Source organism: Hemicordylus capensis, chromosome 4 (assembly GCF_027244095.1).
Source record: "Hemicordylus capensis ecotype Gifberg chromosome 4, rHemCap1.1.pri, whole genome shotgun sequence".
Classification (NCBI taxonomy): Eukaryota; Metazoa; Chordata; class Lepidosauria; order Squamata; family Cordylidae; genus Hemicordylus; species Hemicordylus capensis.
In genome coordinates this window covers 129601196-129616241 of record NC_069660.1, presented here as the reverse complement: position 1 = coordinate 129616241, position 15046 = coordinate 129601196, and the positions used below count along the sequence as shown (strand labels likewise).

Genomic DNA, 15046 nt, shown 5'->3' with positions numbered 1-15046 from the left:
ATCCCACAACAAATGGCTGTCAGGTCTGCAAGAGAAAGCCCACCCGATGCCCAGTAATTGGTTCCATTGTTGAGCTATGTTTTTTATTTAAGAAGCTCCTCCAAATGTTCAGCTGAATGCACCCTCCTGTAACTTAACCCTATTAGAGCTAATCCTGCCTTTTGGAGAAGCAGAGAACAAGTTTTTGCCCTCTCCTATGTGGCAGCCGTTCAAGGATCTGAAGAGTGCTATTATGTCCCCTCTTAGTCTTCTATGTTACAGGCTAAACATAACCAGCTCCTTCAATCTTGTCTTAAATTTACTTTTCAGATACCTGACCACCTTTGCTGCTATCCTCTAAACTCACTCCAATTTCTCTACATCCTGCTTAAAATGCAGTGCCCAGAACTGGACATAGTACTCTAGACAAGACCTAATTAGAGCAGAACAGTGCTCTAACACAGTGGTGCTTAATTAATTAATATTTACAGGGCTGCTCAACTTCAGCCCTCCCACTGTTTTTTGGACTACAACTCCCATAATCCCCAGCCATAATGGGCAATAGCCAGGGATTATGAGAGATGTAGGCCAACGTCTACAGGAGGGCTGAAGTTGAGCAGCCGTGATTTATTATATTTGTACACCACCCCAAACGTACATCTCTGGGCAGTTTACAACAAAACAAATTAAAAACATTAACACAGTTAAAAACCACAAATCTAATTTAAAAGCTGGAGTGAAAAAAATTGTCTTATTCATTCATTCATTCTTTCATTCATTCAATAATCACATTTGTATGCTGCCCCAAAATTCCATCTCTGGATGACTTACAAGAACAAAAAAGTTAACATACACAAGAGAAAGTCTTAAAACTCTTACAACCACAATAAATTTAAAAAGCTTGGGTGAAAAGGTAAGTCTTTAAGGCCTTTTATAAGTTGTCAGAGATGGGAAGACTCATCTTGACAGGGAATTCATTCTATGGCTCCCACAGGCAACCAAGATTTGTCACTGGGCAGGGAGCAGGTAAATCTCTATTTTTTTTTTTACTTTTAAAAACTGCCGCTGCACAGGTGTGGGATAGTGGTGAGCGCTCTTAGTAGGCACTCTTCTCCAGAATCCTGTCAGGCCAGTCGCAGTTGCTGCTCGGTGTGGGTGGTGGAAACGGCAGTGAGAGACCTCCCCACACAGGCCCACCTTCCTCCCAAATGACAGAGGTCGAGCCAACTGGCCACTTCTCCAGAATTTGCCCCTGTAGGCAATTGCCTCTATGGTAATCCGCCTTTGGGGTGAGCACCAGAGAAGGCCCATCCCTGTGTAGCCAGAAGAGCTACAGCTGAAGATGGAGCTCTCCGGATGCTCTCAATGGGCAGTGGGGCTCATAGAGAAAAAGCCGTTCTCTTAAATACCCAGGGCCTAGGCTCTTTAGGGCTTTTTAAGGTTATAACCAGCACCACCTTCTTCATGAACCCTTCTGCCTATTAAGATTGTGGGAGGTTACCACCGGCTCATTTGTAAACAGCCCTGGGCCACTTTGGGAAGGACAGTATATAAAAAAACAAATAAATAAATTTGGTGGTGACCCAAAACTAGGCTCTCTCTAGGGTTGCCCCAGGGCTCTGGAACACACTTCCAAATGAAATCAGAACCTCCCCATCTCTGGCTGTTTTTAAGCAACTTTTGAAAATGCATCTATTTTAATCAAGCTTTTCATTTGTGTTTAAGTTTTATTGATGGTTATTTTAATTTGGTTTATATCATTTTACATTTTAATTGTTGGGTTTTAATTGTAAACTGCCCAAAGAGTTTAATATAAGGCAATATAGAAATATGATAAAGTGAAAATATTTCTTCTTGAGAACTGGAAACTATGGTTCTATTATTGAAGACTAAAGATAACATTATTAAGAATGTTTATAACCCTATGATGATCCCGTCAAGGGCAGCTGATCCCCTTGTTCCTTCCCCCAACTTCTAAAAGATCAAGTCAGCCATGCCAGAAATTTGTTGGTGATTTGCTGCTCAGCCAAGTTTGTCTTATAACAGGTATCAAGTTGTAGCAAATTAAAGCCTTTGTCTCAGAGGAAGCTCACGTGAGGGAAAGAAATGCTGAATCATCCCTGCCAAACTGCCTGGCTAGGCTTCTCCTAAAACTATTCTGTAATATTGGTAGGTTCAAAATGCTGCCACCAAGCACCCTAAAACTTGCAGAGAACTGGGCCAGTGGATTTGGTGCTGCAATCCAAGGTCCCTCTGTAACTGGGTATTGGGCAAATACCAAAAAACCCTTCCATGTATAAGTTTACGCATGATGAAAATACTGATAGCTGCTGAACGTCTGAGGACGTGTTTGCATCAGAGAAAATCCCCCTTCGCCCCCCACTTTCCTGAGTTAAAAACAAACCCTGAGAGGCTTATAAAAAGAAAATATTTTTTTAAACAGTTTTATGCAATTATTGCTTCCATCTCAGGCTTTCTAGCTTTCTTAGATACAGTTAAGAATACCTAGTATATTACAAAAACGGGATCATAATAGGCACGTTTAAATGTTTATAGAGGCAACACCCTGGTTAGGATGGGTGTAAGCTAGTGTTTCTTATTTCAATTACATTGTAGGTAAACTATAATAAAACAGTATCAGGAATATGCAAAAGCACACACACCAAAGAAATATAAGTTTCTAACTCAAAATCTGACTAAAACTTTCCCCTAAATTAATCTTCCTGAAGCCAAAGCCCAGGCTTAACCCACCAAACTCCAGATGAGAATTCAAGCTTCCTGCCCTCCTATCTTTCAAGGATCTGCAGAGTCATTCTCCTGCAGCCAGCCTCCATGGCCACATGTCCTCCTTTGAGCACCTCCAGCCAAGCTTCTTTTCTAACAAAGAAACTTCCTTCTTCCTCGCAACAGCCCTCTAGGTCACACCCATCTGGTACGCTGATTGGCTAAGCCCTGGAGTTTACCAGCTTATCAGTCAAGGAAGGGTTCACTTCCAGTTAACTCTTTAGGGGAAGGGGAAGCTGGTCTTTGCACCCCACTCCTTAAACTGAGACAGGCAGCTGGAAACGGGAGTTAGCTCCTTTCTCAAAAGGGTTGGGAATACAAAGCTTAATTTTCTAACTTATTATCTAAATGTAAAACAGTAGTAAACAATAACATGTCAAAATAACATTTGAATCTCTTGTCTTGTTGCCTCCACCCTCACCAAATGTCTTCTAGGGTCCAGTAAGATTTTCAAAGTGTCCCTGTGACAAGGCATCTGTCATGATGTTCCTTTTCTTCTTCTTGAGTGAAGCCCAACCCCCATAGCCAGTGGTTCTCCTTTCATTGCTGCTAATTTTTGCTCCCCTGATTAATCTGTTTTAAGTATAACTGAGTCAACTCTACAATACATTCCCTGCAATACATTACTCTACAATAATCTGTTTCAAGTTATTGTAGAGTTATTTCTACAATACATTACCACAGTCTGAAGGAGAAGGTGGTTCTCTTTCATCAAGATCATCTGCAGAGGACATGGTGCCAGTAGATGGTGTTCGGGGAAGCCGTCTTTTAAAGTCACCTATGAAAGAGACAAGACAGACTTTTAAAAAGCCCACCTAGTCACCTCCCTTTAATGAAAGCGCAACTAACACCCATTGTTCACTGCCAAGATTTATTGTACTAGCATTTGAAGATAAATATCGGTATGTATATATACCTGGGCTTGCAGATGGCGAGTCTACAGATCGTGACTCACTGCTTCCTCCTGCACTTTCAGAATCACTGCACATTCCTCCACTTTGGTTACCAACTGACCAGGATCTGAATGGTGGTGGCCCTCGCACAGCTTTAAAAAAAAAAAAAAAGAGGAGCGGGGAGGAGAAAGAGTGTTTAATAACTACAGCATCATATTTGGATACCAAAGCATGGTTTCCCAAACCTTTGATAGTGTAGGCACCCTTTTTTCCTTTATTAAAATTGTTCATAAAACCCCATATACTACTGCTGGATTACATATGACAGACTACCCACCCCCTCCCATTTTGGACATCCCTCATGATGTAGAAAATTCTGTTGCATCTCTTCATCAGGAGATAATGAATCCTATCCAATGCAGAATTATAGCATGGTTAACTCCTCCAGTGGAGATCAGTGGGAAAGACACAAAGCCAGAATAATGAATCATGCAGAGATGCAGCAGGCAGTCTCCTATACAGGCGGGTACTTAGGGCTCAAAATAGTCATATGAAATTTGGACCCAAATGGACCCAAAATGGACCCAAATGGTTTCAGTAAACCATTACATCCAAAACTTCTATTGAAGGACAAACATCTCAAGAATTTTCTACATTTGCTGCTTGATGTCTGTTGGCAATGAAATAAAGTGACTCAGCTACTAGTCATACTTTCATCTAGTTTGCTGAAATAGTTATGAACATTAAAACTGTTCAAATACCAAATACCAACTGAATAAAGCAAGTTGTGATCATACGTCTAAAATTATATGCCTTTATCTTTATATGATACACCCAAGTACTAGCAGCAGAAAATTGTAGTGACCTGCTAAAGAGTACTACGAAACTATGCAGGGTTAAAAACCTATTGAAACTTTACCAGAGATATCTGTGCTGCTAGAAGATCTTTTTTCTCCAATCTTTTGAGAGCGGGGACAGGTTGGGCTTCCAAGGTCCTCTAGTGACTGAGTAGGAAAATCTCCTGAACACTGAGATAAGTTTCCTTGCGATGCACGGACATTGTTTGATTGTTTATTGAAACCCCTGGGCAAGAGAAAACGAGTTCTTTAGAAATATGAACTGATGATCTTTCCAATTCAAAATGAAAATACACCTTGCACTTAATGCTTAAAGTTAAAATCATAAGTACCTTTACTCAATGTACTGACATACCTCACAATTCGTGGACCTGACATTTGCAGTTCTGCATATCCACTGTCGGGTAATTGACACCTGACCTTGGCATACTCAGGGAGGAGGCAGACATACGTATCCATGGGTTCGGGGTGGCCAGAAATGACCTCCGAGACCATTTCCGGCCTCCATTATGAGGAGGAGAAGAGCCATTTTATTTCATTTAACATATTTCTATACTGCCCAAAACTTGTGTCTCTTTGTGCCTCATTTGTATAATTTTTTTAAAACTAGCAATTTTTCATGCAAAAAATCTGCATTTAGGACTTTTGAGGGCCATTGCTGGACATCTATAGACCTGCAGAGCACAGTATGGCATTTTTGCTGTTTTTAGGGCCCTTTTTGCCATTTTTGGAGCCTCAAGGAATCTAATTCCCTGAGTCCCATTGACTCAATTACTTGTTATCCGTTGTTGAAGCAGAGAATGGAACCTCTGCAGATAATGAGGTTCACCTGTGTTTCTAAGCAAACAGCTTAGGATCAGGCTTCATAATCCTCAGCCAAGTAACCGCTCTAACTCATCAGCAGAGATCAGGCTACAGGGCAGTAAAGTTTGCATGGGTGATGGGGCCTGGTCCACTCAGGGACTTTTCTTGTCCCACCTCAGAACAGAGAATTCTGCTAATAGGCTACAAAGAGTAATAAAGATTGCGGGGTTGTTGTGGCCTAGTCTTCCCTCCCACTCAGGGCTACTGCAGCTGCTTGTTCCTCACCATGTATAATTCTTGGACAAGGATCCACTCCAGCTCACTTGTAGGGAACAGACTGTAAGGTGTAAAGCTTGCCATGGCTGTTACTCCTATTCCATCCTCAAATGAGTGTTAGTGTGCATTTAGGCTTTTCTATTCAACTCTAAACAACTGCCATGCAGGTCAGAAGTTGAATGGATACAACCACATTTGTCCACTAATCTTAGACAATATGAACCAATATGTTGGAGATCCTCAGGCTTCTGGGATACTTTGCCACCCCCCACTCCACCCACACCTGAGCCTATTGTCTTTAATATATTTCATGTTTTTCAACAAAATCCAAGACCAAACTAGCACATATATGAGATCTCAGGTGAACTGCTAGCTTATGAACACTGAAGGCTATTTCTGCTGTAAAGTTGATGCTAGTGAGTTTTTATTTAGGCAGTCAACAGTAAAATTTGATTTCTGTGTGTTTGCCCAAAGAACGGGGGCAGATTTACTAGTACTGGTATCTAGACATAGGGCATTTGCAGTATGATGGCAATTGCTTCTTCTAGTATTTTTATTCTCAAATGTAAGTCTTTCACGCTTATAGCATTCATTCATGGACACAACTGTTTATAACAGATCAGTTAACTAACTATTTGAAGTACAAGACAGAGAGATTTTGCATTAAGTATTTGCACTGAAGCGTGACCTCAAATGTTCTCCTATTATTTCATCTTAAAATTAGATTAAGTCAAAGGTAATATATCATCCCAAGGAAAAAAAGAGCTTGTCAGTCATGTTTAATAGCAGGGAGTCTACATTAAACTATTTCTTCTCTACCCAGTAGAATATGTTTTCCTAAATAGTCCTTCCAACAACTTTGATATCTGAACCCAAGGCTTCTGAGACTTCTGACTGTGAGAGTGATATGGAGGTCCAGCCCTTGCAGGAGGTCGCAAACTCACCCCCTAGCAGGCCGAGAAGGAAGCTTTCAGAGCATTTCGCTCACTGTGTGCCCATGCCATCATGTTTCCTGCAGAGACAACCACCTTTACCTCACTCAAACAGTATGCTATGGCTATTTTAATCCACTTTGGTCCTAGCTTGCTATTAATAATCAACACGTATCTCCCACCACAGCAAGGGAAACCCGAAATCAGCTCTGTATGGGCTGAACTTGAATGCTTTACATATAACCTTCTTCTGGCCAATCCTGAAGCGCTGGTGGTGTTGTGGGGGGGGGGGTGACTTCAATGCCAGGTTGGGGCCTGATGACTATACCCTATTCTCTCGACTTCAGCTTCCCACCCCCTGCACGGAGATCGAGCTCCTACCTCTTATCCACTTTTCAAAAGACCTGAGATCAAACAATGCAGGTCTTTGCCTAGCACGAACGACTGCCTGACTTAACCTCCTAATTCTAACTGGCTCATTTGCAGGTGATCAGCCAGGGGAATTCACCTATCTATACGGCTCCAAAACAAGTACCATCGATTATATTGCTATTTCTGGGACCTTGCTTCCTTTTGTCGAGAACTTTAAAGGTCATATTTTACCTAGATAGGAATCACTTTCCAATCTCCCTTCAGTTAGTGTCTTTTACCCAACAGACCCGCCCGGAGACCTGCTACACTCCCACTGTTCTACCTGTTGGACTAGGAAGGTGTCGTGCCAAATGGACCCCTCAGCTTGATCAAACACTAAAGGAGCTGCTCACCATGGAACCTTTCCAGAGCTACCAAAATGATCTCACTTCAATGGCACCTACTCGTGCCCCCCTGCTGACCTACAAGGACCTAGTGTGCGAGCTACAAAAGCATCTAATCAGAAAGGCTGACTCCTCCACAAAGCCACTTGTGCGTCCATCCAAACCGTGCTTTGATATGGAATGGGTAGAAGCCAGGAAAGCCTTTACCTCTATCTGTCACATCCACAAATCTAGTTCATGAGCAGATGCCACGAAGGTCCTCCCATACCTCTTACACCTCAAGAGACAATACCAACACCTTCTGGCACTCAAGAAAAGAGGGACTATGAGAGCCACCTGGTCTCGTCTGATGCAGGTGGTCAGAGCAAAAGGACTTGGCCACATTCTGGCACATCATGGCTAATTCCACCAGCAATATGAACATAGGAAGCTGCCATATACTGAGTCAGACCATTGGTCTATCTAGCTCAGTATTGTCTACACAGACTGGCAGTGGCTTCTCCAAGGTTGCAGGCAGGAGTGTCTCTCTGCCCTATCTTGGAGAAGCCAGGAAGGGAACTTAAAACCTTCTGCTCCATCCCCCAAGGGGAATATCTTACAGTGCTCATATGTGGTCTCCCATTCAAATGCAAACAGGGTGGACCCTGCTTAGCTAATAGGACAAGTCATGCTTGCTACCACGAGACCAGCTCTCCTCTCCTCAATTGTATATAGCTCAGGCAGACTCTCATATCCCTCCAGTGATCTGGGAACTGCACTTTCAAAATCTGTATGAAGATGTCACCACAAAAGTGGGCCTCTCACTACCGGTTATAAAAAGACCTGCCCAGTTGGCCACCAGTCACTACAGCTGAGGTTGAGTCTCATCTCCTAATCTAGAGTGGGGAAGGCCCCTGTGAAAGACCTTATTCCTATGGAACTTATAAAAAAAATAACTTAAGAGTGATGGGCTCCAGTTCTGGCCTTGCTATTTACCTGTATTGACTCTCATGGCCACATTCCCAAGGACTGGGGACTGGCAATCATCGTCCTCATATTCAAAAAGTGACTACAGGCATATCAGTTTGCTCAACACTATCAGCAAGTTGTACAATGGACATCTACATGAGAAACCTAACGACTGGTTAGAGCAAGAAAAGCTGCTTGCAGATGAGCAAGCTGGCTTTAGGGAAGGTAGATCCACAATTGACCAATGCCTAGTACTTCAACACCTCATCAAAAAATACTCCTCCAACAATTCTACCTCCTTTTATACTGCCTTCATAGATCTTAAGGCTGCATTTGATTCCATATCCCAAGTTAAGCTATGGGAGAAGTTGGAATCTTCCTCAATCAATTGCTGTTTGCTCTATGTAATCCACAGCCTCCACACAGACACAACTCTCAAGGTAAGGTGTAGCCCTCATGGACATCTTACCAACCCTGTCCCAACTCAGAAGAAAGTCAAACAGGGATGCATCCTGGCCCCGCTTCTTTTCAATGTTTACATCAATGGCATGGTGAGCCACCTTAATAACCTAGATTTCCATCCATCCAAACTGGCTGAAAGCAGCATTTCCACCCTGCTCTACATCAACGATGCTGTAATCCTCTCGAGGACGCCCACAGGCCTCGAAGGAAGTTGGCTGCTCTAGCTCAGTATTGTAAGAGTGAAAAATTTGAAATCCCATACTTCCGCCAATTTCCAGGCAAGAATGTGGGAAGGGGTGGCAGGGAGGTACGCTGCCGTCCCATGGTTTTTTTAAAAAATGGAGCGCCAGTGGGGTAAAAGCGGCGGAAGGGGTAAGTGCACCCTCCCCCACCCTTAAAGGGAGACCCCCCAGCATCAAACCGCACCTCCGCTGTTCCGTGCACACCACACTAAAAAAGATTTTAGGAACAAAGGCCTAAAACAATAGCCTAGGAAAACAAGCTTTAACAAGAGGTTCTAGTAAGAATTAATCTGCCTACCTCCCTTCCACTAATCCTACAACTGAACTAAATTTGGCCCACATTGGTTAGGCAGTTTACAAGTTAGCCCACTTGTACCTCAAATGTTCATGAATCTCTCATCTTGAATTGGGGTGGATGACATAATCGAACTACACTGTTAAGGTGTCCCTTTGTGTCACTCCTACAATTGCACCAAATTTGGTCCAAATCAGTTAGGCAGGCCACAACTTAGCCCACTTGTGCCTCCAATAGTCACGTTTCTGCCATCTTGAATTGGGATGAATGACATCATCACAAACACTGAGGTGTGTGTCCCCCTACAATTGTTCCAAATTTGTTTCAAATCATTTAGGTAGTTCATAAGTTAGCCCACTTGTGCTTCAAATGTTCATGCATCCATCATCTTAAATCTAGATGGATGGATAACATAATCACAAATTATGCTGTTGAAGTATCCCTATAACTGTACCCAATTTGGTTCATACAGGTCCAGGCAGAAGTTGATAGGGGCACGCACACACACACTCTCTCTCTCTCTCTCTCTCTCTCTCTCTCTCTGACTGACTGCCAGGTGTTCTCATAAGCTTATTTTCCTTCCTTAAGGAAAGTAGGCTAAAAAAAGAATGCTCTCAGGCAAGTGTTTGAAAAGGAAAGGAAAAGTAGGGCTGAATAGAACAATAATGGTGCACATGGCTAGAAGCCACAGAGATGGGCAATGGTGAAGTTCACTTGCTGACTTGAAACAAAAACCAAAGTCTTGGCTGCAGAGGCGTCTTTTCTTCATTTTTACAGCATTAGCATACATTGGCACTTTACTAAACAGATAGGTCTCTGCCCTACAATGATTTCTAGGTAAAAGACTGCCTACTGGAAAGTAGTATTTAGAAATGAGTGCAAGCATATAATATCATGGCAAAGAGGCACCTCTCTTGGCAAAGAGGCAACTTTTAAAGTGGTGATTCTCTTTATTTAGCAGGGGGAGAGTAACTGGCCCTATCCACCCCCAGCACAGTATCTCCAGTGACTGTTGCTGGTGTCTATCTTGTGTTTCTTTTTAGATTGTGAGCCCTTTGGGGACAGGGAGCCATCTTATTTATTTGTTATTTCTCTGTGTAAACCGACCTGAGCCATTTTTGGAAGGGTGGTATAGAAACTGAATGAATGAATGAAGTACCAATAATTGCAGCTACTTCCTGGAATTTAACAGTAGCTGAAAGTTTGTAGAAGCAGGCACATATTTTTCACATTCTTTACCCAACAGGGAAAAATCCCTGAATTCTGCTCTTCATTGATACCCATTTCGTTTTCACACTATTTTAAAGAAAATCTTCTAATAGCTTAACAATACTGACTTACTCAAATGACAAGCGGCTTTGTACTTTGATTTTCTAGTATCTGCATTCCTTTACCATTCTGCTCACATTTACTGCCAAATAAGCAAAGATGGTATCTGAACTCTCACCCTCCAACCTGGGAGCTCTGAGTTTCAAAGGAACCCGATTCAATGGGAACATCATCTTTTGGCAAATTCTTCACAAACTCTGAGAACTTCTGTCCTGGGTCATACAGCTTGGCACTCTCACAGAGAGATTGACAGTTCACTGGAAGAGACACAACTTGGGCATGCTGCATCTGAAACAGATTAACTGTTGCCTGTGTGGAACAAAACATACAAAACATATTAAATATTGACCCACTTTATGTCTAACACTTTAAAAGTTCACAGCTTTCTAGACATCCAAAGCCAAATTACATTACGTGTCACACACCACATTTACAGCAGTCACACAACCCTCAAGGACATATTTCTGTAGTCAAAAAATACTTTTGGAATAAGGAGAGATGAGCGCCCCCCCCACCTCTACCCACATTTGCCTACTTGGCAACATGCTGGGCGGAGCTCCAATACAGAATTTCTGTAGTCACGATGCTCCTTCACACCCTAACACTGTGCAGAATGTGGGCCAGTAACTTTTTACAAAGTCATTCTTTGATCAAATGGCACCATGTTCCAAAATTCATGAAAGAGGTCAGCTAAATTGAGGAGTATGGCTTCTGACATTTCATTTATTTATTTTATATCTATGTAAACCACTTTGGGGACTTTTGTTGAAAAGCGATATACTGTATTCATATTCAACTTATTTGAATTCACTGTATTTTTATTCAATGTAAGGAACCATTAATGAATGCAGTGAATCCTGGGCCATCACAGAATACCACTTTGCTTTTACTTGTGTCAGCTTTGAGAAACTTCTCACACATGAGAAGCTTCTCACACATGATCACACATGACATAACTAGAAGCGACCTTATCAATTTTGTCAGTCAATTTTGTAGTACAAGCTAGGCTAGATCAGACCACTGCCACTATCACACAGATGGGGTGGGGGAGGGAAAGATTAGCCTTGCACAAAGCAAAGGGAAGTACATAATCATGTGATGTTAAAGGGTTATATATTAAAGAGAATCTTAAAAAATCACAGGGCTCTGTGGTCGCCAAGAGTCAACATCGACTCGACGGCACACTTTTCCTTTATTGTACTGTCTGCTGCATCAGTCGGAAAATAATGAGGGTGCAAATGCACCCCCTGCACACACCTATTGACATTTAATGTAGATAAACCTTGACAAATAATATAGATTTTTAAAAATACTTATATACCATCTCAACTCAAGTCTCTAGGCGTTTTACATCCTAAAAATATGCACTATAGTAAAATTTCTCCAAAGTTTAAGTAACAAGTATTTAAACAAAAAACACACACACCCAGATTTGTAATGTAGGGCTCTCTTCCACTAACTTCAAACTAGGAAGTGGCACTTTATACCAATATCTAGCTATGCAGACTACTCTTCCTTCATTGCTAATAAGAGGAATACTGTCATTTCCCATGAATGGCTTGCTATATGTAAGATCTGAGCATTTTTCATATTAACTGCATGTAAGCATTATCCTTACATTCAATGTACCACAGGCTATTACCATGCAATAAAAGCTTTAAGACAGAGTTCAATAATCTCAAAACTGAAGTTGCATTTTTCTCTACTTGCCAACCTTCAGATTCTCAATTAAAAAAAAAAAAAGCTTATTTTTTTCTAAAGATAAGCAAAGAACCTACTCAGGTTACCTTCATACCAGTGTATGTAAGGACAATGTATCTGACACTATATTCCAAATGTGCATGAAAAATTATTTGAATATGTAAAACTGCTGTTCTTTAAATTACAGAGGCGAAGCAAGAGTCGTGTGATATCACATAGGTTATGATGGGTTCTTTTTAATGGAGTGCTATTCTAAGCACCCTCCATTCAATCTGTCAAGATGTCTGATATAGTTAATAAGACAATAGTATTGGCTCCACTTAGACAATCCTCTAAATAATATTGTGGAGAACAATGAATAAGCCATCAACATTAGTGTTTCCACCTTTTCCCCCTGCATGGCTTTCCTCTCAGTCTTATGTCTAGGACTAATCATTGTTTGCCATAGTATCTGAAATTGACAATTTATAAGTAGCAGCTACCTTCCAAGCCAGAATCAGAACCATAGTTTAAAGCGAGTTTCTGATTCTGGCTTGAAGTCTTGCGCTGATTGCAGATTCAGACATCATGACAAACTAACAAGAGATGGAGAGAAACAAGGGAGCATGCAAGTCTGTGGCTTGGTCTTGATCCTCCACATCATGATGTTGAGGATCACCAGTGCAGCCAAAATGACTAGTTTATTCAACACTGTTGGGTTTTACAGTAAGCCTTTACAGAGAGATGTGAAACAACCTTCATATTTCTGTGGTACTTGGAAATTTTCTACTAATCTATAACACATTAAAGCAGACATTCTTACAGCTTTAAGTGTAAGGTCACACTGGTAAACAAGTTCCCGCAGGTGCATTAAGATATCGCTTTTGAAATTTTCCAGATCATTTCGTTTTTCTTCCGCTTCAGCTATGCTGGCTTTGAAATGTTCACTGGCTTCTTCAGCCTACAAGAAAGCAAACATGTGGTAGAAAAGGAGAAACAGAATAATTTCCTATCACAATTAGTGATAGGTAAACTCCTCCCAGTCAGGTTTGAATCTGGAGTCAAACAATGAACTATTCCCCTCAACTTAGAAAATAGTTTGTTTTCATCCTCAGTTCCAAGTCTGTTTGGATCTTGCTGCACCCCCAAATGATGCCACTGGAAGTGCAAAAGAATGTATTCTGATCCCTCCTCCCCCTATAAATTCTCTCTTCCCTGCCCACCTATCTCCTTCCCAAGTCACCTTAGCTTTCTTACAACTCCAACAGTTATATGGAGGAACATTTTTCTCTCTCCTCCCTGATGCATGGAGTCATCATAATGTGCCAGATACAAGAAGGGCTGGGAAACGTAGTCTTTCTAATACATCTCACATGGGTCAGCAGTGCTGAAAAGACTGCAATTCCTAGCTCTTGTTGCACCTGACACACTGCACGGACTACAGCAGCCCCCGAGGCTTTGGAACAAACTCCCTGTTGCTGCAAGAGCTTCCCCATCTCTAGCAGGTTTTTAAAAAGCACTCAAGACACATTTACTTCACCAAGCCTTTGATCAGCTGTAAGTTGGTTTTTATTATTGTTCTGTTTTTAAAAAAATTATAACTGTTTTAATTTGGTTTTAATTCTGGTTTTATCATTTGCTTTGTAAACCACCACAAGACATTGGTATGTGGTGGTACAGAAATATAATAAATAAAACATGAATGAATAAAATTTGGTAGGCATAAGGGACGGGAGAGAAACAAATTTCCATTCTCCTGTTGCCACTACTGGGTCCACAAGAAAAGTAAGTGAAGGAAGAGGCGGCTTGGGAGGCAAGCAGGCTGGTCCTACCAGGAGCAAAGACAGAAAGGAATTGGGGATCAGATCCCTGAACATACTGGGAGAGGGGATGGACCTCCAGACACTTTAGAAGTACCTGAATTTCCTGTCTACTGGGAGCAAGTGATGGAAGCCATGACCTCCTACTTTGAGGGAGAATAAGAGTGTTTTTAATTGCTGACATTTCTAATGAATGAAGAGACGCAAGTTTTGGGAGGTATAAAAATATGTTAAACAAATGAATGAATGAATGAATGAATGAATGAATGAATGAATAAGAATTCCTTACTTTCTGAAGAGCCTCCTCTTCCAGCTTTCGTTTTTTCTCTAGTTTGTTGGAGTCTTTAACAATCACCCCAGTAGAGATCAGAAGCTCCTCCTCAGCACGAGCAGTTGATGACTTTGCTTTTTCATATTCATCTTGCCGTTGAATATATACTAACTTGGCTTTTCTCACAGTGGATTCTAGTTCTTGCTATTAATTGCAAAATACAAACACACACACAAAACCCTTTATATTATCACATTCCATACTGTAACACAGAACATTAAGTATCCCATTGCCATGTTGCTCTAGCTCCAGACACCCTTTACTTGTAAAACATTGTCATATCATACATATACGTATGCTAATCTCTCTCTCACTCTCACACCTACCTCTATATCTATAGAAATGGGTGTATAGGAAGAATGGAGAAGCATGATCTTTATGCCAAGGAAGAGGGACTGATAAGCAGACAATTATGAAAATTTGGGTTAATTAAAAGTAGTAACATGTACATAATGCCCATAATGTATACTCAGTAGGCAAATTTAAATGGTAGTTTAGAATTTCTGCTCACTAGACACAATGAATAATATGCAAAGATACCAACCATTTTCTTTTGTTCCCGTTGCCAAAGCTCCTTGATCTCTTTCCTTTGTTTATCCAGTTCATTTTTTCTTCCAAGGAGTGGCTATATAAAGAGAAATTTAGTGACTGAGTAAGGA

General features: G+C 41.3%; 1 protein-coding gene across 2 annotated transcripts in view; it reads right to left on the bottom strand.

The window, feature by feature from the left end:
* ARHGAP29 (Rho GTPase activating protein 29) overlaps window positions 1-15046 on the bottom strand; it is a 206511-nt gene that overhangs the window by 18844 nt on the left and 172621 nt on the right. For both annotated transcript variants that reach the window (XM_053249228.1, XM_053249227.1), the window contains exons 10-16: window positions 14932-15012; window positions 14346-14531; window positions 13060-13197; window positions 10675-10865; window positions 4576-4739; window positions 3680-3808; window positions 3443-3541 (exon numbers count right to left, since the gene is read on the bottom strand). In XM_053249228.1, coding sequence (XP_053105203.1) covers window positions 3443-3541; window positions 3680-3808; window positions 4576-4739; window positions 10675-10865; window positions 13060-13197; window positions 14346-14531; window positions 14932-15012 — 988 coding nt within the window. The remainder of the gene's footprint in view (window positions 1-3442; window positions 3542-3679; window positions 3809-4575; window positions 4740-10674; window positions 10866-13059; window positions 13198-14345; window positions 14532-14931; window positions 15013-15046) is intronic.